The 25,496-nt window shown below is 38.6% G+C and overlaps 1 protein-coding gene across 5 annotated transcripts in view; it reads left to right on the top strand.

The window, feature by feature from the left end:
• LOC119656602 (protein phosphatase PP2A 55 kDa regulatory subunit) overlaps positions 1 to 25,496 on the top strand; it is a 132,030-nt gene that overhangs the window by 87,848 nt on the left and 18,686 nt on the right. Inside the window, exon 1 of one of the 5 annotated variants that reach the window (XM_038063034.1) lies at positions 13,634 to 13,976. The exons of the other annotated variants lie outside the window; for them this stretch is intronic. Within the exon in view, the coding sequence (XP_037918962.1) occupies positions 13,880 to 13,976 (97 nt within the window). The 5' untranslated portion in view covers positions 13,634 to 13,879. Of the gene's footprint in view, positions 1 to 13,633; positions 13,977 to 25,496 lie in introns of those variants that run through there. 5 annotated transcript variants of the gene reach the window in all.

The following is a 25,496-nucleotide window of genomic DNA, read 5'->3' as shown; positions in this document are numbered from 1 at the left end:
TCACAATAAAAATCTGACAGAAAGGAGATCAGTATAACCAATGATTTGGAAGTTGCTTCCAAGATATATTTGTTGCAATCTTTATGCTGACAAGTTGATTTTCTGGATATTTTCAGTTTATATTTTTTGGCTGATTCCCGTGACTAGAAACCGTGGAAATTAAGAAAATATTTGGTTGAATTATAACACGTTCAGATTGATTCTCGTGTCACAAGGAGTTCTCGAACGCGACTACGTGACCCATTGTGTTGCCTGCCTTTAGCGTCGTTCCTCAGTACGTCATATCTAGACACGACGTAGAATTTTTGAGTGAATATTGCAAGTTGGAAAATGACTTGCAAACTGAATCTGATAAGTTTTCTTAGTTTTTATCGAATGTAACTAAACAAAGCATTACTGCATCAGTCGAAGCAACCGACGTGGGTCCCAATTTCAGGCAATGCTTTCGGTGTGGTTCATTTTCGAACTGAAGGTCTTTTCAAGTGCAATCGCAATTTAACCATTTTATGTGTAGGGTTTTTGCTGTTGCTAATTGATTGAGATTAGTCTAGGTTACGCTTCAATTTTCGATAATTCTGTTTACGAGGTATGCAATTAGGAATTGTTCTAATGGAAGGAAGTTCGAGAGAAGTTGTCGATTTCATAAAATAGTTTATGCTGGCTTTGTCGAGCTAGTGACATCGCAAATAGTCAAATCATTTTTTATGAGAGCTTTCTTAATGTTTATATTCACTAATGAAGGGAACGTTAGTTGAGCATTGCGGTGCAGTTAGGTCTGAATAGTTTTTTCTCTTCATCCAGAAGTCGCCAATTCTTACAAATCGTTGTCAGGTCAGCTAGTTGTATTGACATATAAACGTCAGGAAACCGGAAGCTGGACGCTTCAGGTATGAAAGGTTTTGTGTATTTCTTTTATCAGGACATTTGAGTTTGCATTTGTCCCATTAGTACGTAGCATGCAAAATATGCATGAGAATATCGACTTTTGCGTGATATTGGGATTTAAAATCTTCAATTTAGAGAGAAGCAACAAATTTGAACTTTTATAATTTGGTTAGTAATAGTGCGATTTCCACGAAACTTGGTAGGGTCATGCTTTATATTATAGCCTATAATGCTACAATGCTGCTAGGATGAACTTAAGGGGGTTTTGCAGTTAATTACCAAAAATTATAGTAAAATACTATTATTAACTTTATTTGAACAGATATCGATATGAAGGGTATTTCGGAGCCAAGCCACCATAGTGCCACCAGTGGCAGCTTTTGACTTTTTTCAGATTTTTCGGTTAAGTAGTTTCTGAGAATGGGTCCGTTAAAGGAATGATCACTTTCAACCCCTTGCACTCCCCACCTTTCCAACAAATGTCAAAACTAACACCGGCTTCAAAAAGTACTAACCGAGACCTTTAATTTGATATCTCACATGGCTATATTTGATGAAAAAAAAATTTCACCCCCTTTTGAATGTATGGGGACTCCCTTAAATTCGACGTAAAAGGATTTAACTCGCTATATGCGTGAGCTTTCACAGTTCCCACCTATCAAATTTGGTGTCAATTGCTACAACCGTCTCCAAGAAAAATGCGTGTGATGGACAGACAGATAGTAAACCGATTTTAAAAAGGCTCAAATATTCATGGACATACCATTGCCAGCTCAAAAGCTAGTACTAGGCAGTAATTCAATAGTTTTTCTGCCAAGTTGTTTCAACTCTGTATCTTCGAATATGAGAATGTACTACCGATAACTTTTTCATTGCAATTTTGAAATATTAAGGTACAAACGAACTATTCCTGACTTTGGCCACGTCAGTTCTCTCGCCGCAAATAATATATAAAAATGATGGCTGTCGATTTCGTTCAGGGCAGAGACAACTTATCAGACCTGCCCTGGAACCAGCGAAGTAGTGTAATGTTTATGGTATTCCCAGCAAAGGGTTGAAACTTTTATGTAAATACCAGCTGAAACTTACTACTCAGCATAGTCAACAGATGTTGGGAGGTTGCATGATTTGTGCTGATAAAGAAGGATAAGGGTAATCCAAAGGAGTCGTCATTATGTTGGACACAGCGGTGAAATTGCTCGAGAAGTTCACCAAGTCAAGACTGACTGACGAAATACGTGCTGCGGGAGACTACTCACTAACACAATATGGTTTTTGAGCGGTACGATCCACATTTGGTGTCATTGAGGAGCTGGTCATAGCAGTCAAACTAGCTAAGACACAAAGTTGCCACTGTAGGCGAGTGTTGCTTCTTGTGACTTTAGACGTAAGAAAAGCCTTCAATTTTGCGAGGTGGTGTCACATGCTTGAGGGACTGGAAAATCGTTTCCATATTCCAGACGACCTATTGCGGATATTTAGGGACTATTTAAAGCGTAAAATCAAGGTCACTCCGGGGGCGGCTCAGAGATGTACCCTTGGACCAGACCTTAAAAGACAGTCTTTTATGACTCGATCTGTCTAATAAATAACATCTAGTCGAACTTGGAGTCGAAATCTACTTGACTGTTTGTGCCAGCTGGATTTCCGCCCCTGCCAAGGTGAGTAGCATATAGTTGCCCCACCTAGTGAACATAACTAGTCCAGTCTTCCTAGCGTTCACCGTGAGTCCATTGCGGAGGCAATAACTGTGGATTTCATGCAGAGTTGCATTCAAGCGGTCACATACTGTGTCCGCAAACTTGCCAGCAATTATTATGGCTAGGTCGTCCGCAAATGCTTGCGCGAAGACTTTCAATTTTTGCCGTGAGTTCATGGAGTGTTGTCTTCGTGCATTTGCCTTTCTGGTAGGCGTATTGCCTATAGTGGCCACTTAAGAATATGTGTATCCCTTAAGAACCAATCTACTAGTGTTTCTAGTCCTTTTAGCAGAAAAGACGTTAGACTGATCGCTCGGAAGCTTTTTGCGTCTGTGTAGGTAGGTTTCCCTGGATTGGGAATGAATAGCACCTTCACATCACGCCAGTTAATTGGAATATAAGCGTGTGTTAGGCATGCGCGATATATATTCTGAATATGTAGACCCAGGGCATCTATTCCCTTTGTTACTAGCGCAAGAGTTTTACTCGCTGCAGTGATACTACTTTGCATGCCAGATTACAGTCTCTCGGTTGATGGCTGTATGCACCTGTTGGACCCGAGATTAAGTTTTAGATGCTGCCTGGGAAGTGCACTCGAAGCAAATGGTTTGTCGTTTCTTCATCGCTTTCTGTGTACCTCCCGTTCTGTAAACGTGAATAACCTAGTTTCTGGCTACGTTCTTTAACCAGAATCAGTTTGAGCTTTGCGGTTGCCTCAAGAGAGTCAGTCACTATGATGACGCTTAGTTGATCTTATGCTGCAGCCTTGTGCGCCTTTTTGTAGCGATTCCAGCTAGCGTCTGAATCACACTTCAGAGCACGATTGAGGAGCATCCTTGTCGTTCTCTTCTGTTTTGCCAAATCCGAGTTCCACCATGGTGTTTTACCCTTCTTTGGCATCTTGAGTGGACAGCTTTCTTCGAAAGCTTCTCTCATGCTAGTTGTGATCATCTGGATTGTCTTCTCAATTCCAGCAATGGATTTGATGCGCTTCCCGGGAATCTGTGACTCAGGCGCTCAATTCTAATTTATACATCATCCAATCTGTTTTCTGTGGATTCCGAAATGGAGTGGGTGGAGGTGGATCCATGCCCATTACGAAATCAATGCGTCTGTGATCCGAGAGTGTGATATCATTTGATACTCTCCACTCTTCGACCAGAGTCGGGATGTCAGGAGATGCCACCATGATGTCGATGACATCTCGCCTAACCACGTTGAAAAAAGTGGGTTCATTATCCAAATTAAGCATCTGCAAATCGGTTCCTACTAGATACTCCAGTAGTCTCAATCCTTTTGCATTGATGTTGAAACTTCCCCAGCATATGTGGTGAGCTTTGACATCACATGCTGTTATTACCCCCATGCCTCAACGTTTGGCATATTGGATAGCTCTGATAAATGTTGTCGACTTTTTATGGTTGGTTTGGCCGATATGGTGTCGCTATCACATAGGTCGTTAACCAAGTTTGCTTGGAAGTCTTTTGAGACTACTATGCAGGAGTGGGTCGATCACTTCCATTGGCATTCAACAGGTCAGCATGTTGGAAGTTTAGGTCCCTGACTACCCCACCAACATCCCACGGTTCTTGTATGACGTATACTTGAATATTAGTTTTACGAGTTTTTTAAAGCCACGTGGATAATTTCTTAACATCATCCTGTTGGGGCTTTTTTGACCGTACTTACTTCCTGATTTATTTTTATCAACGGAAGTAAGAATACTTAATTTTTCAAAGTCATGGACAGTGCTCCTTGGGGTATTAAAACCACTAGCAATCACCACCTTCGATTTTTTTCCATTTCACGAATTCAACTATATCCACAAATGCCATGAGTTTCGCAAAAATTAACAGCAGACAGATTACAAACTCATATTTCATAAACGAATTGGGTATTATCCGAATGCCTAACAAAGATAGTGCGTTATTAAATCGTCGATGATAACAAAACCCTTAGGTAAAGGTATCAAGAAATTTAAACCCATTTGGATACAGTCACAAAACTGTTCGATCCATGGAGGGGTTCCCCGCCAAGCATTTTCCACTTGTTCGCCTTATCTATGCAATTGTCGAGCATGTTCGATCATTGTGGTGGAAAATTAGATAGATTATATAGGAGTGAATCGGGACGAGAGGAACTGTTCGACTTATCTATAAATTCCACTTACCGAGGTTTGATCTAATTCTAAGTAAAAGTAGATGAATATGTTATTTTACGTTCTGGCTCGGATTCTGCATTTGAGGAATAAATAAGTCAAGGCCAGTGTCACACGGCTTCCATAAAAAAAAACAATGGTTTTGCGCGTAGTGGTTAAGTCCGTCATTTCCATTATTTTGATGAAGGACAAGTACTTCTTTCTCTACGGAAACAACATGGCGGGAATCAAATTCATGCATTGCGGATAACCGAGCAATAGCAAGTATAAGTAATTTTCAAAAAATCGCTAGAGGCCTGCAACGCTACGTGTGCCATTATTTATTTACGTCAATGAAAATGACTCTCAAGCGAGTTTCCCCTCCCTTCATCGGTCATAATGCTACGTCTGGCGCCAAACAAAAAAAACGGCAGATTATTTTAACTGGTTTTAAAGTGGCTACGTGTCATGCGCCAGCGCCTCATAACAAAATAACTTACTCTTGAGTCAGTTTTCCCTTTGATAAACGTGGCGGTCCAAACCGCTTGTACTGACCCAAACTTCAAAAAGTGAGATGGAAAATATACTTCCAGCCAAGTTTAACACTTAGAAGTTGTGAAACTTTAGATTTCATCATTGATCAAGTACCCCATGTGAAAATAGCATTATTTTTTCCAGAAGAAAAGTCCCTTTGCTCCGAGGAAAAACTGCTGCAGAGACATTAATAGAATCAATGATATTCTTACTAAGCGAACATGTCTAAACAAATAAAATAGTTTTCTAGCGTTCAAATTTGCAATTTGTCACGATCGAGAAAATCTAATAAGGTGATCATTATTGGACTTGTTTCGAGATGCGTCTTGAAAAGGAAAATCATAAATTCCAAATAGATAGAAATAAGCAACATGCATGCAATTCTACTGAGCGTGTTGTCAAACGTGTGCGGATTTTATAGAAAGCTCTGATAATTTACATAGACCTGCAACTCAGCCAAGAATTAAAGTATTATTTTAAATTACAAATATATAATTATAAGAATGGTGTGATCAACGGCATTAATTTGTTAGATAGTTTTCAATAGATCAGAGCTGTTCTAATTGGTGATTTTGCTAACAAAAGATGCGAATTTAGTAACACTTCAAAACTATTCACGCAATTTATTTGAAGCCAGTTTTTGGCAGAAATTTTTTTTTTATTTCTTCGCAAATTAAGTTGTGCCACATCTAAATTAACAATGCTTATATTTTCAAAGAGAAGTTTACATTTCAAAATAGTATCCGAATTGTAAAAATTCATCTTATCGAAATGGTTTGCCTATTCGCCAAATATTCCACGGATCATGCGAAAATTAAGGTCGACTTAATCATTCCACTAGAAGCGTAATGCGGTGACAAAGTAATCTGTCGAACATTGTTATCGCTGCAGAGAGTGTTCGCAGAAAACTTCAGTAGTTAGTCTTATCGCGACTTTATTTCCACGAGTTATACTGAAAATTTCGAGTTTGCATCATATGATACATAAAGTTTGGGGGATAGGAGAATAATTAGGATGACTTGAAAAATTTAATCGTTACGTTAGTAAAGCAGTAGTAATAATACAAGTAGTCGTATATCATACAAATCTTGTACCGACTTTGTTAGTTGGGGATGGCCACAGTGACCATCCGAATTCACTAAGGTCAATTAAGGGGGCAGAACTATTTCATAATCAGGTTAGCTAGCAACTAAGTCTAGCTCCAGTGAAGTGCCCCGGTGATATGCGCTTGGAGTCAAATTTGGGGAAGATGGGTCAAGTTTTTTAGATACTTCGATCTCCCTTATGTCATGTAGAAAAAAGCATTTATCGACTGGAGTTGATGTCTGTAGTTGGAGATGTTTTTGGTAAAAAATGTCTCTTCTCAGGAAATATCTCGTCGTCAGTCAAGAAATGTCATAGTGGTGGAATCATTTAACTAGTCCTGGATCCGAGTCTTCAAATGGCGGTTGTCAAGAAGCCTCAACCTAGGTTATCTGGTATCATGCGAGCAGGGATGATGGCCCTCTGCGTACATATATTTCAAGTGGGGGATATGTTCTTGGTGCGGATAATTTGCTGGCACTGAAGCGTTTTTTAACGTGCAAAAAAAAACCGTTATACAAGGGGCATAGTACTTGGTTTTTAAGGTTTTATTTGAAACAAAGCCTTATAAAAATCGAGTCAATGTCTGTATGTTTGCCTGTCTGTCTGTCTGTCAATCCCACCTGACTCACTACGAAACGGCTGAAGGGATTGTGACGAAATTTGGTGAGAACATGTGGTCTGTGTGTCCCTTTATATACAGCGAGTGGCGCCATTTTGTATTGTTTGAAGGGGGCTCCCCGTACATGTGAAAGAGGGGGTGTTCATTTTTTCACTGAATATGGTCATGTGTGGTATTAAATAAAAGGGTTCGATTAGTACTTGTCTTATTTCTGATATTAGGTGAAATATAGGGGGATAGGGCCCAAAATGTGTGCCCGAAAAAGTGAAACAGGTCTCCTTCTCAGGATCTGTCCAACCGAAAAATCTGAAAAAAAATCAGTGATGTATCTGAATGAAATCTAGACCTCGAAATAAATCCGGTTCGGATATCTGTACAAATAAAATTAATAATAGTATATTACCATGTGTTAGAAATTGACCGGAAATCCGCGGGCCAGAATTCTTACAAAGAAAATTTTTCCCCGGTGCTTGAAGGTGTCCCAGTAGAGAAATTGAAAAGCCATTTCATTGGAAGCGAAGAAGCATAGATATGTGCATGAGTTTTTTTAGGAATTCTTTCGCCTTAGACCAATCTATATTAAAATGTATCATACCTCTCAAGAATTCAAGCTTAATTTTCGCAAATATAAAGTGGTTCTATGTGCAAAGTACAATGCGAACTTCTATTCGATCTGTAATTTCGCGAAGATCGTAGTGTTATGCCAAATTCGGTCCTTTTGCAACGTTGAATTTATCATTAGCTTGGATAAATAAATGAATGATTACAAGCCAATCTTCACGGGTTAGGGCGCGCATTCGCGTCAGTCCGCACTTCGACTGGTCTCCCATTCCACACCTCGTCTTCCACGCTTTCACGCCCCTCCTAAAACTCGAAGCTGTTTCGCCCAATCTGGCGCAAAATTTTATCGCGACGCGTTGCTCTAGATTTCGTTTCTCCATTTTCATGACGAGCACCACCAACACACGTCAACGCGACACAGCAGGCGAACTAAACAAACTCGAGCGATGGTGAATATATCAATGGAGAGGGGAAGGGAATTTGAAGTTTGCAGGTTTACCACAAGTGCGGCAATAAAATCGGCCTCATTACTTAACTGTCTAACCTCGTATGCTCTTCAAAAATTCAGTTTTTGTAACTTTTATGCCTGCGATGTTACAAGTTCTAGCCATTGTATACTGCCCCATACGATTGATTGCCTGGTATCATTTCAGGAAATTTAGTACATCCTTATTTGATCACATCACACGTTTCACTAAAAAACAGTGAATAAACGAGACTGAGCGCTCACAAATTTGTGGATGCGACATTCGATCGGTTCAGCGGTAAGCGCTGGCAAACGTACATAAACCAAGCCAAACATCCTGTGTTTGCGGCCGTTTATTGTGGTTTGGCAAACATGTGGATGCGTCATAAGGCGGGAGGCGAGTGATCTTGACTGCCGTGTCTGACACACTCCGTACTAGATCCGCAACATCTGTTGCTGGATCGTATGAATGCTCTAGGAAATGTGTAGTCTTGCTCCGAGCGGAACAGTTTTTGTAAGCTGAAATAGGCTCTGTTGGCTGCCAGCAACCGTGCGCGGATTTCATCATCGTAGCTGTTATCGGTTGTGATTTTCGACCTTAGGAGAAATTATCAACAGTCTGAAAGTTGTAGTCTGCTATCTTTATTCTTGCCGTTTGACCAGTACGGCTTGATGTTGTTGGTTGGTTTTTGGTGCTGACGTTGCCCCCATATATTTTGTCTTGCCTTCATTGATGTGCAATCCAAGATCTCGCCCCGATTGCCGCTTGCTCAATCTGGATGAAGGCAGTTTGTACGTCTCGGGTCGTTTCTCCCATGATGTCGATATCGTCAGTATAGGCCAGTAGTTGGGTGGACTTCAAGAGGATCGTACCCCTTGAATTTACCTCAGCATCACGGATCACTTTCTCCAGGGCCAGGTTAAAGAGGACGCATGATAGGGCATCCCCTTGTCGTAGACCGTTGTTGATGTCGAATGGTCTTAAAAGTGATTCTGCTGCTTTTGTCTGCTTCGCACATTGGTCAGGGTCAGCCTAGTCAGTCTTATTAATTTCGTCGGGATAGCGAATTCTCTCATGGCTGTGTACAGTTTCTATCATAGGCGGCTTTAAAGTCGATGAATAGATGGTGCAACTGATGTCCATATTCCAACAGTTTCTCCATCGCTTGCCGCAGAGAGAAAATCTGATCTGCTGCTGATTTGCTTGGAGTGAAACCTCTTTGGTATGGGCCAATGATGTTTTGGGCGTACGTGGCCTAGTAAGGTAGCGGAGAATATTTTATAGATGGTACTCAGCAACGGGGATACTTCTATAATTGCTGCACTGTGTGATATCTTGTGATTTTTATCTATGAGACAGATAATACCTCATTGCCAATCATCAGGCATTGATTCGCTGCTCCATACCTTGAGCCCAAGTTGATGAACCACTCGGTGTATCTGGTCGCCTCCATATTTAACTAATTCGACTGTAATTTTTAAGCCGATGAATTGCACGGACTGTTTCTCCTATACTTGGTGGTGGCAGTATTTGTCCGTCGTCTTCAGTTGGTGGGATCTCCAACCCGCCGATGTTCTGGTTGTTCAGTAGTTCATCAAAGTACTCAACCCATCGCTCCAATATACCCATTCTGTCGGAAATCAGATTTCCCTCTTTGTCTCGGCAGGATGAGCATCGAGGTGTATAAGGCTTCATCCTGGTGACTTGTTGGTGAAACTTGCGCGCCTAGTGCGGTTGCTCCTTGTACTTTTCTAGTTCACAGACTTGTTGGTTCTCCCAGCCCTTTTTCCGCCTGTGAAGTCGCTTCTCCGCTCGACGGAGTTCGTGATAAGTCTCTGCGCGTGCCCGCGTTCTTTGAGAATGCAACATTACTCGGTATGCGGCATTCTTCCGTTCTGTAGCTAGCTTACGTTTATTGCCAAACCAGCCGTTCCCACTTTATTTGCGACTGGGGCCAAGTATGTTTGTGGCCGTATCAATGACAACGTTTTTCAGGTGGTTGTGAAGATCATTTGTTGATGCTTCATCTCCAGGATCTCTGTTGACTGTAGTTATCGCAGCATCCATTTCCCTTTTATAAGTGTTGCAGAGGACTGTGTTGTGCATGGCTTCAGTATTGTGGCGGCGTTCAATCAGCACGTGGTCAATTTAGTTGAAAGTGGGCCCGTCTGGAGAGGCCCACGTATGTTTGTGGACCGTTTTCCGCGCAAATCAGATACTTCTAAAAACCATTTCGTGTGATACTCCTAACTGAATAATCCGCAGTTCGTTATCATTGGCATCCCTATGTAAGCTATGGAAGCCGACGTATGGACTGGCCACGTCCCATGATAAAATGCGCATATCGTTAATCCGTTGTTGTTGCCGGGTTCGTCGTTGTAAAATCCATCCTGTCCGAGGCTCCTTCCGTGGCTTCGTAACATCGGTTTTCCGTGTATAGTTGTCAGCCCTACCCAACCCTCAACCTAGAGGACCAGTTCATACATTTTTTCCCGTCTTTAGGCGCGAGAGATTGGCCTTCATTCCTCTCCGTCTACAGCTTTTCGATAAGAAAGAGCTCCCAGCGATCACCACGTGGAGGTGGAGATAGTTTAGTAGTAAAGTTGTTGGTGCTGGTTTAGCAGGCGTTTCCCAGGTTTTATGCTCGTGGGTACCAATCCACGTTTCGCCCTGGGACCTTTACTACCCTTTGATCGCTAGAAATACATACAGCTGCTATTTGGCAGGAAAAGCAACGGGTGAATGATAAAGCCCATTCTTAGTCCGTGAAGCCAATGGACTGTCATAAGCTGGCTAAAGCTGTATTTTCAATAAGATATAATTCTCAGTCTATTTCGCGGTAAAATTGTCACCTGCGTCATTTTTATTTTTTGGGAAACATTTGCTGATGGTGATGATGCTATTATTTTTCAATCTGCACCTACAATATGGATCATGTCTTTCACTAAAAGCCAACGTTTATCATTTTGATTGCTTGGCAAACTTGCCTTGCTCTATTAGTTACAAGGTCGTCATAAATATTCCATAATATGCTTCAAATCTCTTTTTTCTATCTCTTATTAGTTTTTCCCCGCAGATATCATATCCATTTGTCTTAATTCTATTGTAATAAGCTTCATCCAGATATGGTCGCTATCAAAGCCATAGAATGTGGGAATGAATTCTTTTTCTAGAGTAGAGTTGACATCCACCCTTGTTCTATTGGTTCAGTTTGCAGTCTATTAATGGTGAGTCTACAAATTGTTTTGACTGTGGTTTTGTACAGTGAAGATACGCGACCATGATACGTGACTTTCACTACATAATGAACATGCTTCTGCTGACGAGGAATACGGGCAGTAGTGTTAGAAATCCATCGGCGATCTGGTTGGAAGCGGTGCTAAGAAGACGTTGGCTTTTGCCATTGTTCTCCTTGTGAGTGCTATGTTTTTCTGTTCTTTATTGATGCACCTCCACTTATCCAATTTGGCCATTAAGATTTTTATGCAGAGATTGCGTGTTTTGCTTCATGCTTATAACTTTACTATATAGAGATTTTGTTTCCTGATTTTTACGATGCGTAGAGAATAGTTGTCAATTCTTGGGAACTATGAAAGCATCGCGCATTTCAGTATGCAATTGTGGCGACCATAGTCAAAATAAAATGCATGTCCAAAGATAAATTAGTGACAGTTTGGTTGGTACTTTAGATGTCTAGAGTACTCTCCGAATTTGATCAAGGAGGAATATAATAATAAACATCGCTTTCTACATTTGACACTACACTTTTAATTATTTTGCAATAAACTTAAAATGAACATTTTTTTTGAATAAATTAAAAGGACATGCTCGGTCGTGCCGGGTCAAATTCAATTGTAAAATTACACATAAAATGAATGCGGCAAATTTTTTTTTAAAGAAAACACTAGCAACTCGTAGACGGTTGTGAACTGACCGTCAACTTCAATTATTTTTTTACAATTTTTTCTAATCAGATTTCACGGCCTACTCCGCCACGGGGAACACAACATTCGAAAAAAACTCGGAATGTTGTTAACCCTGCTACGCCACATCACTCTTTCCCCAGATGAAACCTAGGGGTATCAGCGACTGAACCCGGAACTGCGTTCCTCATCATTCTGCGAAGCGAACGCGATGTTGATTTGGGGCGCACACGGGCTTCAGCCTGGATAAGGAGACAGCCTATTTGTGTCCCCCGATCGCGAGGTGGAAGAAATGCTCATCCCACTCGAGAACACGGAGGCTGCAGCATCTGTCCTGATCAGGACGTGCATGCACGTGTCTAGCTCTTTGGGAGCGCAGGCAGTTGCAGATATGTGTCAGGTGGGAGGTGTAGTTTTAAGACGGTGGAGATTTTCTCTCAGTAAGCGACGCAATCCCGAATCTGTGAGACCCGATCTCCTGTCGAAGACCGGAGCACCTTGGAGCCTTGAGTTCTCCTCGTAGTCAGTCCAGGACGGATCGTCGCGGGCCATAATGGCGGCTTTCAGCTCTCCGGAAGTCGTCGCAGCCAGAGCGATTTCATCAGGTCGACGTCGATCTTGCTCCCACCCAATTGCCTCATTTCGCGAAGGAATTGGCTGGGAGTTCGATCGCCCAACGTCAGTCCTGCCAGCAAGTGACCCACCTTAGCTGACTCACTTACCGACAGACGCTTGATCAGCTCTGTTTTCAATAAGCTGTAGGAGGCCGATATTACTATGTCGGCCACCAGGAGGATTTAGGCCCACAATGGCGTAGTTTTGTCGTATCCGAACCACAGCTCCGGGTTCCTCGCCAAAAGGCAGGAACGCGAACAGCGAGGGCGGTCGCCTGAGGATCCGATGGACCTGCCGCGTCTTTGTTGCCTAGCGACATAACAAAAGTTAAGTTTAACGACGCGAGTTGAGTCGAGGATGCGACTGTAACGAATTTTATCAGACTCTAATTTGACGACGGCAGACCGCACCCCCAACACACCGGTGGTGGCATCTGTCAGTCGAATTAACAACATTCGAAATAAAGTTCGAATGTTGTTAACCCTGCTGCGCCACAGTACAAATAGTGACATAATAAAGGAGTTCATATTTTTTTTGGGGTAGTCGCCTTTGTTCATCTAATCTTATCAAAGGATTAATATTAATAATTTCTTATAGATCCAAAAACGCCTTTACGATTATACCTTCAATACTACTGTTCTTGAGTTATTCAGCGAGTTTCAAGCAGAGATGCCTATCCCAATTGTCTGCCATGAAGTGACTCTGACACTTATTCGAAATGTTATTGACCATAACACAATCGCGCTTATTTGTAATCTCAAAAAAGTCACGAAAATCCAATTTTCTGTTTATTGAGTCTCAAATAATTGCTAATAATACAAATTATTAAATATTTACGAAAATGTTTAGTTCAATGAACATTTTTGTAAGTCTCATGTAAACAAAACCAAGGGACCTGAAACAGCTGATTTTTATTTGATGATATATACAAACAATATAAGCCTTATCGAATCAATTCTGTTGGTGAGGTCCCGATAAAAAATGCACTGATAAAGAATCATGGGCTCATTTCTCATACAGAAATGACGCATCCATATACTGATAATTTTGTTTGGTGTTTATTACTGATTTAAGTCTTTGAATATTGCGAGTTGAAATTAGTGTCTAGTGAATTGTCTCTGCGGTAAAACAGACGAAATTTTGTTCGGCGGGAGAAAAAAAAACCGGGTCATCGTGTCCCATTTAAGTCTATCATATTCTTTATGAAAAGTTAGTTTTTTCGTACAAATGAGAGCATTATTCGTCTGCAGAAAACAAGAAGTTACTTTTGTTGAAATAGTATTTATATAGTGTTTGTGGAAATAAAGGAGTTTTAATATTTTACTTTCGAGGATAATAACGATTTAGAGAAAATGTTTAAATTTAGTGAATACCTGGAAGGAACTAAAGCCCTAATATCCCATGACGTCAAAAAATTCATCAAAAAAGTGGATAATAATAAAGAAATTAGTGGGTATTTGGAAGAAATAGATAATTTTTAAACAATTTAAGTGTATTATAGTACGAATGTACGAGTTTTTCAGTGCAAAGTGATACACAGCTATATGGATATCACCCCTAACATATTTGGATAATGAATAAGTTTTTTTATCTCCCATTTTTATCAGAGAAATTACAATCTATATTACCCTAACTTAATTCCTGGAGACATAAACAGCTTTTTGTTAATCTTCCACTCATAAATTATCCAACGCACCTAATGTTCGTTATATAGTCATCCAAAAAATCTCCCCCCATTATAATATTTTTGCGCGGTCATATCTAAATTTCCACCTGTTACAGTGCTCGTATATAGACACACTTCTCATGAAGACAATAGTTTGTATAACTTCATTCTTATCAGTCCGAACTCCATTATAAAGAAGGAATCGATTGTCTTGGGACGCAAGCCATTCAAAAGGTGTGACTGGTTTTCTACCGGAAGGCGTCACTTTTTCTATTGTCTGAAGACCAACGAAATCAGCAAATTGGAGTTATTCAACAATCGAAAATTCATATTAATTGGTTTTCAAGACATCACAATGCGTATCTGACTCAGTAGTTTTTAGGTTTCGATTAAAAGAACTAAATATTTAACAATTTTGTTTGGGAGAGTTTCTAGTTTGTACCGGAAAAATGTACTTTCGAAAAAAATACTTTAAAAGCCATAAGGAGAGGCGTTCAGTCAGATTATTCCTGAAAATACGGTCCTTATGCTAACCTTATTCATTTATCTGAGTGTACTTACGCGGTGTTTCTAGCGATTAATTATTTGAAATAATAAAACTTGTTTTTCCTATTCGCTAGTGTTGACTTTTATTTTGGAAACACCGATATATCGGGAAAGACTTGTTCCCTTCATCAGTGCTGTCACCGTTAGCACTGATGAAGGGAACAAGTAGTTCCCGAAATGTCGGTTTTTACAAAATAAAAGTCAACACTAGTGAATAGGAAAAATAAGTTTTATTATTTCAAACTTATTCATTTGTTGTATCTTTCTGTCGCTCGGAAGTAGGCATAAGAATTTATTCCACAAAGTAAAAATAAATGCGTCAATTTCGTTCATGAAGTTACTAAGATATCTTTCCTTTTTTCCCAAATATTCATAATAAAGACATGACATGACGTCTTCTTCCCCAAGCAATACTAAAAACAAACACTGAGGACATTGAAATAATTGAAAAAGATAAACCAAATTGTCGTATTTCTTAAATAAACTTCCTGAACAGTGTTCAGCACCTGTAAACAACAGTATTACACTCATGCAACACTTCAACAGATAGGAAAGATTATATTATCTGCGTTACGCTGCGTAAATGGTGGAGGGCACAATTGATGTATCTTATTACATAAAGATAAAGTTATTTAAACATGTTTGCATTGAAAGAGGTTTTGGTACTGATGCACAGATAATGGTCGATTTATAATGTTGTAAATGGAAATAGCGCCTAATTTGCATACATTTCAGATCTTTTAGTTTGCTCAGGTGGAATATATTAATGTGGTTTTAATTGTCTATTCAAAGGAAAATAGACTCCAAAACTATTATATCTATATTTTCCTGTTTAAAGATGTAAGTTATTCCACATTTAATTGTGCGGACCATCCGTTTTAGGCAAATGCTCATTTTTTTCAAATCAAACATTGGCCGGCTCCGTTGCAGAACAGAGGCAACCCCCAAAATATCACTTTATCTCTGTCCTGCGGAGCCACGTGATTGTAAGCGGCTATGTGTAATATTTGCTCTTGTTATGTGTTGCTTATATATTGTTCCATAAACACGACGTGACTATGAATCATGAACGACAAGCGACAGTACCAGGTTCTGACGTTAGCTAGCCTAAACCTAGGCAAATATTTTTTTTGCCAAGTTCTGTCCATTATCTCACGCATGTAGTGAGCGACTATATTCTACGTTTTTGACGTATTCTTTGGAACTGCCAAATCGAAAAACCTGTCGAAGATTATGATTATGCCCCTATATGACGTTTAGGTCGTAAAATATTTGCTATTTTGCAGTTAAATATAGTAAGGTAAAGAGTTCTGTATCACTGAGCTCACAATAGAATATAAAACAGATAGAGTTAGGTATACCGTTGAAAACAAGTAAATCTTAGCTTCACAGCTTCCGTCGATTAGATTTAGACTAGAAAAAAAGCCAAAATTTCGAAAGCTGACATGAACGCACAAAGGATATCGGACAGTTCAGTTGCGTTAACGGCAAAAACGATATTTCGCTTACTGACCGATGAGTCGTAGCTGAAAGATGGCAGGAATATTTCGAGCAAATTTCAACGGAGGTATTTCGTCAAGCACTGGCAACGTTTGGAGAAATTCCACCTGTCAACGCCACTGAAATTTGTTGCCTCAACAGACAAATTGCGTTATTGAGGAAGATACAGAACCATCTGACTGGCAAGAAAGTACCGCCGTTATGGAAAAAGAACGTCAGTCCAGCAGAATGTTCTAATTATCGTCCGAACGTCCGATTACTGTCCCATATTATGAAGATTTTTAAATGCATTCTTGACAACCGTATTTGTGACATCGTTCAAATAACAGTAAATAAAATCTTCCAATAGTCAAAGGCGTTATGAATTTGCTTCACGCATTAGCACAACTTTGATGAAGTGGTATTCCACAACTGGCGTTTTTTGTGATCGATACATCAACGAATGTCCCGAATTCAAAATTTTCCGCAGTGTCGTCCAACCTGTCGCCCTTCATGGTTATAAGAGCAATACGACTATACCAGACAATGAACGGCGCCTCGCGGCAATGGAAATGAAAATGTTATGTTGGACCATTGGCGGCGTCATGATCACATCCCAAATGACATTCGCCATAGATATGTGGTTGTATCGATCGTAGAGACATGAAATTCAAGTTGATGAATATTCACTTGCCAAGATTGGTTTGAACATCGAAGTTGATGAGAAACGACGAGACAACAAAGTCGGCTCCCTACAAATTAGCCGCATGATCGGACAAAATTGCGCAATCAATCAAGATGAGTCGAGTTCGCTTCTGAACGGGACATAGACTAGAGAAGAAAGATTGAAAATTTTCAATGAAACACGCCACGTTCGCCAGTTCTTTGCAAATTTATTAAATTTGAGGGGCAACCAGAAGCGTGACATTTACTTGATCTAGATTTGACGGGATAATTCATTAATAGTCCTCATTATTCAATGCAACAGCTTGTTAGTGGCGTTTTACTGTATATATTTTTCGTGGCCTTTTACAGCAGCTTTCCTTCTCGTCATTATCCGCTTGATTTTCTGGATACTTGACAATGGGCGCGGTCTCCTTTTTTGTTGCGGGGATGCTTATTTGAGAAAATCCACTGTTTAATATGATGGAAGCTTTTGGCTCGGACATAGCAACATTAAACAGCTCCAGGCGTTGGCTACAATGGTGGGAAGATGAATATTATCATAACATTTTCAGCAGGCGAATCAATTGCCTGCACTGAAAGATGAGATATGTGATTATCCAGTAAACAAAGCCATGAGTGATTTCACAAAATGCAAGCATAATACCACTGCTTTCCAATAATTTCTTTTTCAGTCAGATCCAGTAGAGTTCCGCAAAATATCACTTTAGTAGTTACGTGTCATCACTTCTTGAACAACGTGGTATTACAAATAATATATTAAAAATAATAAAAAGTAATATATATCAAATATATTACAAAGTATGATAATATCACAAATCACCTTTCATTGCCCCAACCGTGCATATAATGTTATATCATCAATATCGAATATTAACACTTGGCAGCCGATATTACTTATGACTAGAATCATTTGCCTTGAATTTATTACGTTCATAGTGCAAAGTGTACAGCAGCAGCAAATAGGGTATCATGATTTTTGCGAAAGGCATTATTAAAAGTTTGTCTATCACACAAAAAATCGTACTCGACAGTCGAGCCCCCTTGTACTATGGAAAGCGGTGATCTTTGGTGATGTTCTGGAATGGGATATCACATTACAAAACATTATTTATCACAGAAGCAACATCATCATCAGTTTGGTAATGTGGTTATGTTACGTAATATTGTAATGTTTGAACCGCGCTTGATGATATAATGTAATATTACACTTTAAGATGCCACTCCTTTAATCGTTTCCAATAATTTCTTATAATTCACTGTGATCAGTTTGTCATGATCATGCTAAACCGTAACGAAGAGTTAAGTAGCAAATCAAAAATAGGAAAAATATTTTTAAAAAAATCCAAGGTCAAAATGAATTTCGTCAAAATGACTTTGAAATGACTAAGTCTTGGTAAAATTGCGAATGCAGTCAACAATTGATGCGAGGAAATACATAAAATTGAAAAAAAAAGCTGTGCGGCAACTTACAAACCCATAACTGTGGCAATTTACAAATTTGCCGCCATTATCTTGTGTCGTCCAAAAATTAATCATAACTTTTTTTTAAAAAAGTTCACTAATTTTCACGATCAAATAAATACTCACTTTTTTTCATAATTTTTCACCTATAATGTGGGACTTTTTTAAATGACTTTATATAGCGCTAGACACTGAACAATTTTGATGAAAGTCCTATATTATTAACGAAATTCTATTAAGTTAAAGTTGCCTCTTTCCTGTAAATTTATAGTACCCGAAGAGTAATTAGATATACTAAATGCATGTACACTCCAAACTACATATAATGTAATATATAATAACCTTTGTCCGGTTTCGGCCTGCCTGGAACTACAAACAACCCGTTTTTTGGCTAAGGCTCACCAATTTAATATCCCCGACAACTGTCTGGTGCCCTGGCTTACGCGGTCGCCCTATCTGAGTTAGGGTTTACTACGTCTCCTTTTCCTACTATAGATATTGTCCTTATAGACTTTTCAGGCTGGATCATCCTCATCCATACGGATTAATTTCAACGTTATTGAAGGGGGGTACCAAAAATTCTTCGATAGATTTTTCTCTCGAACGCGACCAAGAGTTCGTAGGAATCGTCGTGTGCCAAAATATTCTTACACAGGGAATACCGATCCGTTGAATTCGACTTTTGATTTATTTTAATTGTCATTTGGACTTTCATAAATTATAGGACATCCACCAAGTATGATTTTTTTTAAATATTGCTAATTCTTCTGTTATTAGTAAGAATATGCTTCATTTTCCTTGTCAAGAAGTGTTACTCTGTGCAGTGGTAAAGGTGAATATTATCATGATTGTTCCAGCACTGTCTATGTGTATATGCTTGTTATAAAATACTTTAATAATTCCATTGCTCTTTGTGCCGAAATCGAGATTGTACTATTTATCTCAGGTGACAAAGATTGCGTAACTTTGCACTTTAAAAGAGTTCAATATTTACTGAGTGAGAAGATATGCTGTTTAATTTGATGACTATTTAACATGTCAATATATGACAGCAGTAAAAGAAGAACGACATTTTTTCATATTCTACATTATTGCTAGGGAGCCTGAGTGTAATTACGCGGTATTTCTAGCGATTAATTGTTTGAAATTATAAAAACTTGTTTTTCCTATTCGCTAGTGTTGATTTTTATTTGCAAATACCGATATTTCGGGAACCACTTGTTCCCTTCAGACAACTTGGAGCACTATCCCTTTAAGGCACTTAATGTTTGAAACGTAGTTAAATCCTCGTCATTGTTTCAAATATCTCCCATATTATTCCCTTCTCCTTCCCATATTATGCCTAATTGTTAAAGACTATCAAGGGTTGCCTTCTTTTTAACTCTAAATACCTAATTTTTTTAAGTCAGTTTATCTATTTTGTGGTTTTCCGAGTGCATCTTTAAATTAATGTCTATGAATTCTGTAGTCTATACTCATTCAACATGACTGTTAACCGATTTAGAATTATGCAAAGCGAAAGTGTGTTATGTGTGTCTGGTGAATAGCTGAAATGAAACAAGATTCTGTGCTTCTATTCTGTTATTCTGGAATATTTTTGCAAGATATGGCAGAGCAATGCCATGAGTTGAAATCTCTGTTGTCATGTTTATTGTCCACTTCGAATGCGTTTCTTTCAATGCTTAGACGAAATGGAGCAAAAGATTTTAACCGACCTACCTGGTCGACAGACATAATGGTTTTTTTTTATTCAACTAGACGTAGAAAAAGGACTTCCGCACGTGCCCGGCGTTTTGCTTGCGATGTCGGTTAGCTTTAATTGACTCTTGACTGTGTTGTAATTGTCGAGATAGAACTAAAGCTCAAAGCCAACAGCTATAAGGCATAAAAAGGATAAAAAAGTCGAAATTTCGCAAGTTATTTTTGCTTATCATGTGTTTTGTAACTAACAAACGTCTTCCTTCTACGTTTTTAACAAGGAATGAAAATATGAAAGTTGTTGACATTCGAACTTGAAATCCGCAGCTTGTGAATTACATTTTCATTTTTTTAGGTTTTTTACTATACATTCTTCGTTTTCAATATTAGCATTATCCCTTTGTTTGTGGTTATGACACATATCTCTATATTTATATCAGCTCGACATATGGAAATATAAATCTCTGGATGATAAAGACATCCCAAAGTATTGATTTTCTGTATTCTGGTTTGGTTCATTGTCCGAAACTTCATACTATTATAGATGGGTCAACAAGTGATAAACTTTTCAATAGAGAAAACTACAAACGTGTTTGCTATTTTTGACATGTGTCATCCCTTATAGATTTTCTGTAGACATTCAAACCAATTTCATTCTACACTTTTTTTGTAAAAGTCTACAATAGTTTACTTAAGTTTCAAAAAAGATCTTCCATTTACAAGAATAACGCAGTGATAAAAATCCATGCAATCAAATAAGAATTTTCATTGACTACCGTGAAACCATCTTATAAAGTATATTTTTATAAGGTACTTTCGGTTATAAAGTACTTTTCTTCAATCTCCATGCATGAATCATGGAAATTCTAGTATTTTTATACGAATATAACGTCCAATTTTATAACGTACACATTGGTTATAACTTATTTCCACGCCACTTGGGCTCTTTATAACGTGCAAAATATTTATTCTATAACATACGAAAGCATAAAAAGATGAAATCGGCAACCATCATGTGAAATGTGTTTTGTATCATTTTCGGGAAATCTCACGATGAATTTCTTCGATTGTTTTTGAAGTGTTGAGATCAGAATAGGGTTGGAAGGGGGAAAACCATGAGTAATATGTGATTCAAGCTCCTTGAAGAAAACAACAGTTTTCAACAATTTGTCCAAATCGGAAGAAGACTAAATCTGCAGGAGGATTTTTTGTTGTTGGAAAAACAAAAGAAAATTCGGAACCACTTACAGCGAGATGTTGATAGAAGTCTAATAAAGTGGTTTGCATATAAAAGAAGCCTCGACAATCCAATTTTTGGGGAAAATTTTGTGACAGAAAGTTTCAGAACTTGTTTGATGATGATAAGCGATTCAGGTGATCTTCGGGGTGGATCCAAAATTTCAGAGACTGTCACAACATTGTGTTTGAACAAATTTATGGAGAAGCAGCAGAAGCAAAATCAGTTGCTGCCTTGAATTGGTTTCGTAATAAATGGCCCCAGATTAGAAAAGGGTTATAGATATGAAGAATTATTCAACACAAATGTGACAGAGATTCATCAAAACAAGACTATTAAATTCCGTGCTGAAATATGTATTGATGTCACGCAACTTTTTAGGTTGCGGTATGTGCCAATTTGAGAGTCTGAAAAACGAAAACTGCTCGTTTTTGAAAAATGTAAAATTCCAAGGTATATGCAGCATGTTAAAACATTCACAGGCAATGTATGCAATTACACCTCAAAAAGGGGAGCTTGGATGATATCAGATATTTTTATTAATTATTTGCGAAAAGGCAAATATTTTGCTAAGACAATGGCGTCGCTCACCAAAATATTCAGAATCTCGAAAATATTAAGGTTGATTTGACTTAATGTTTTTCCCTCTCAACTTTACTTCAATTCTGCAACCAATAGACGAGCGCGTAATAATGTGCGTCAAATCCTATCCTATTTAATGTAATTTTTACTGAAGGAATTTCTTATATAATAGATTCCAGGCTGGAAAATGGTCATTTCTTTCGCCGACCCATTCTCAGAACCTAGCCAATCGAGCCCTCTGAAAAAAGCACGAAGCTAAAACTCCCTTCAATTCCTGAAATTTTGCAGTAATATAGATTATCACGCTAAAGTAAATATTCTGACATAATATATGCATATACATTACGTGTTAGGTGCAAGTGGGACAAATGTCCACTCAAAGATTTTTATTTAAAAGATACACATACCTGAAGCGTCCGTCCAGCTTCTGGATACCCGGCTTGTTTTCAGTTAGATTAATTTTTACAGTACCATTTTATTTACATCTTTTGGAAACTCTTGGATTAAATGCAATATTCACTAATTTGTCCTTTCAGTAAAATGTTACTTCATTTTTCCTGCTTCCTTGGTGTTGGTTCAAAGTGACAATCTTTTATACTTGGTTTGTTAAGGTGAATAATGGTCCATCTTTGCAGGATCTTTTTTAGAGAGAGCTCTCCAATTGGTGACAAACCATAGACATCTCCTCCAACGATAGAGAACTCTACGACTATTGTTTACGATATAATCTACAAGATTAGATCGAAAATTTCTCCAAATACGTTTTACATCGTCATATATCTTTGTGAAATTTCTAAAAGCTGGCAGTAAGACTTTTACTAGAGATGTACAATTTGAGTAGCCATTTTCAATTTTTTTTAAAGCAACTTTATCTCCTTCAAAATACTCTTCATTATAACTAATACATTTGTCCCACCGGTGCTTCCACTTTTCGAAAGATCCCTCGTTTTTTCTTGAACTCTTCAATATTGTCAAGTGGATGTCCTTCCGTGCCCCTTTTCATACGTGCAAATGAAAAAGTCGCACAGAGCCAGGTCAGGCGTGTAAGGTGCGTGGGGCATGCCATTTTTAACCAAAAATTATTGAACAGAAACGTATATGCAAATGCATTTGTATGGTGGAAGAACCAGATTCCTGTCTGTCACAAATTGGTATTCTTTGACGAAAAATCTTTAAAGTTCCAAAGAAACAAAAAAAAAAATAAGATATTGAAGAAGGGAACAGTTGGTGTTTGGTTTTGGTATCTTCGAAATCAATCTTTTTCTGCCAAATAAAAGTTTTGATTGACGGTGTGACCTGCGGGAATAACCTCTAAATGAAATACGCCCTTGGCATAAAAACAAATCAGCAATGTTTTGATGTTTGATGACATTTTTTTGGACGAGGTAATAATAGTGTCTTCCATTAGTTTGATCGTTGCTTTATTTCTGGATTATAACCATAGCACCTTTACGCATCAGTAATGACCTTTGACAGAAAATTTGGATCAGTTTCAAGCTGCTGTTTCGAAGCCCGACACGTTTCAACTCGATGTTTTTTTGATTTTCAGTCCAAACCTTCTCATTTCCAAATCTTCCGTTAAAATTCGCTGAATCAAACTGCAAGATAACTTGCTACTCATTAATTGATAAATTGGGATGATCTGTGAGCACATTTTCGTCGATTCGGATCGTTGGTGGACGTCCAAACCGTGGTTTGTTACCAATCGACGCAATTTTTAAACCGGGCAAACCACTCGTACACTTCAATTTTTTCTTATAGTGTCATCTTGGTAATCTGTTTTCAACAGTGAAACAGTTTCAGCAACATTTTTACCGAGTAACACAAGAAAATTTTATAGCTGCACGTTACGCACTTAAACTTGCCATCATAACAGACGAAGTAAGATTAAAACAGCATTAGCAAAAACAATCACTGGGGATGAACAGAACAAGTCAGGCCGCCAACACAGACAGCACTGAACACGCAATGAGTTCCGCTATGCATATCTAGGGGTAGAACCGTATACCTACATACGGTTATTATTGGATATTCTCTGGTATCTTCGATTCCATTTCTTCGCCTCGGCTGTTGAAACACGTTTCCCATAACGGTTTTGACTCGATTGAAACAAAAAAATTACAGGTAGCAAACTCCACGGGTTTTATGCCTACGTCAATTCAGCCTTCCTTATAACTTTTCAACTCAGTTAACAGAAACATCCTGCTGAGTAGCATGGTCCCGCTTCCCCAACCCTGATTGTTGCGTTCTTGAAGCTGTGCAATGTAAATACATCGCAACCCTCTTTTTCAAAAAAAACTCCCCCTGAGTGGACTATCCGTCACGGCTCCGCGCCTTCAGTCTTCCTTCATTGTAACAACGTGGCATTTTCCTTGATATGTGTACCGTTTTCAAACTCTGTAATTACCTGACGGACTGCCCTGCCAATTCCGATAATATTTTCCGCTTCGCCTCTCGAAGTACACGTAGAGCGAATACTTTTGAAGTATCCTTGACGGAGCTTGACATTTACTTTCACTCCCCGATCCAAAGGCTATGTCGGTCTTACAACGCCCTATGGTTTGGGCCCTTTATCTCAGTCTTCTTCCTTAGCTTTAAGCGGATGTTAAGCCATCTATTTGCTCCTCCCTCTGAGGACAATATTCAACTAGGAGTTGGTTTTGCTTTATATTGCCTTGATTAAATAAATAAATCCTATCGAATCACTTCACCCAAATATCTTATAAGGGTCAAATAATTCTCCCAGTTCACTGTCTGGCCTTCTAACAAAAATTCATGATACACAACACCGTTGTAATTGATGGAAATCGTCAACACCGCTTTCTTTTTAGAGGGAGGATTACATGATTTTTCGGTCTCAGCACATTCACGATTCACTTGGCAGATATTTGGATTTCGTGTGCACTCATAAACCCACGTTTCGTCCACTGAAATGATTCGTTTAGTGAATGTTGGCTTCGGGGCAGCCATGTAAATCATGTCCTCTTCGGACAAAATTTAATACAAACTCGTTTGAAATTATATTCCATTTTTAAAATCATAAGAAATCGTAAACAAGTACCGAGGCAAATGTCCTGACCACGCTCACTTTCAGAAGCTATGACCCCGAAATTTGCGAGGAATATAAGTAACAGATGAGGTAACGTAACCAAAAAAGAAGAACTTAAGGGGATAGGATAGGAATATATTACTTCATTCGAAATGCATGATTACAAACTGTCCAAACTTTGACTTTGAAGAGAAAGCATTTCTCCGATATTTTTTCCAAATCTTATGAGTATTTGAAGATTTGAAAATTGTGCTGGTCTGAATTTTTCAATAGAAATATTTGAAAATTTTTGTCATTCCTATTTATTTAAAAGTAATTTTAATTCTGCGTATTTACTAAAAAACAAGAGAATTTGTTATAATTTTATCAAGGAAAAATTCTAAAAAAAGTGCCACACAGTTTCCTATCGTTATTTACCTACCTGGAATACAATCATAATGTCCTTAATTTTCTCAAGCAGGACAGTGTTAGGTGCAACCACATCCTTCGATAGACATATTTTCCGTTGGTGGGCAATGTAGATGGAAACATTCAATCTAGGAAGTTTCGACCTATTGCACCAAA

The sequence above is a fragment of the Hermetia illucens genome, chromosome 5, assembly GCF_905115235.1.
Source record: "Hermetia illucens chromosome 5, iHerIll2.2.curated.20191125, whole genome shotgun sequence".
Lineage (NCBI taxonomy): Eukaryota > Metazoa > Arthropoda > Insecta > Diptera > Stratiomyidae > Hermetia > Hermetia illucens.
This window is presented reverse-complemented; position numbering and strand designations above follow the sequence as displayed.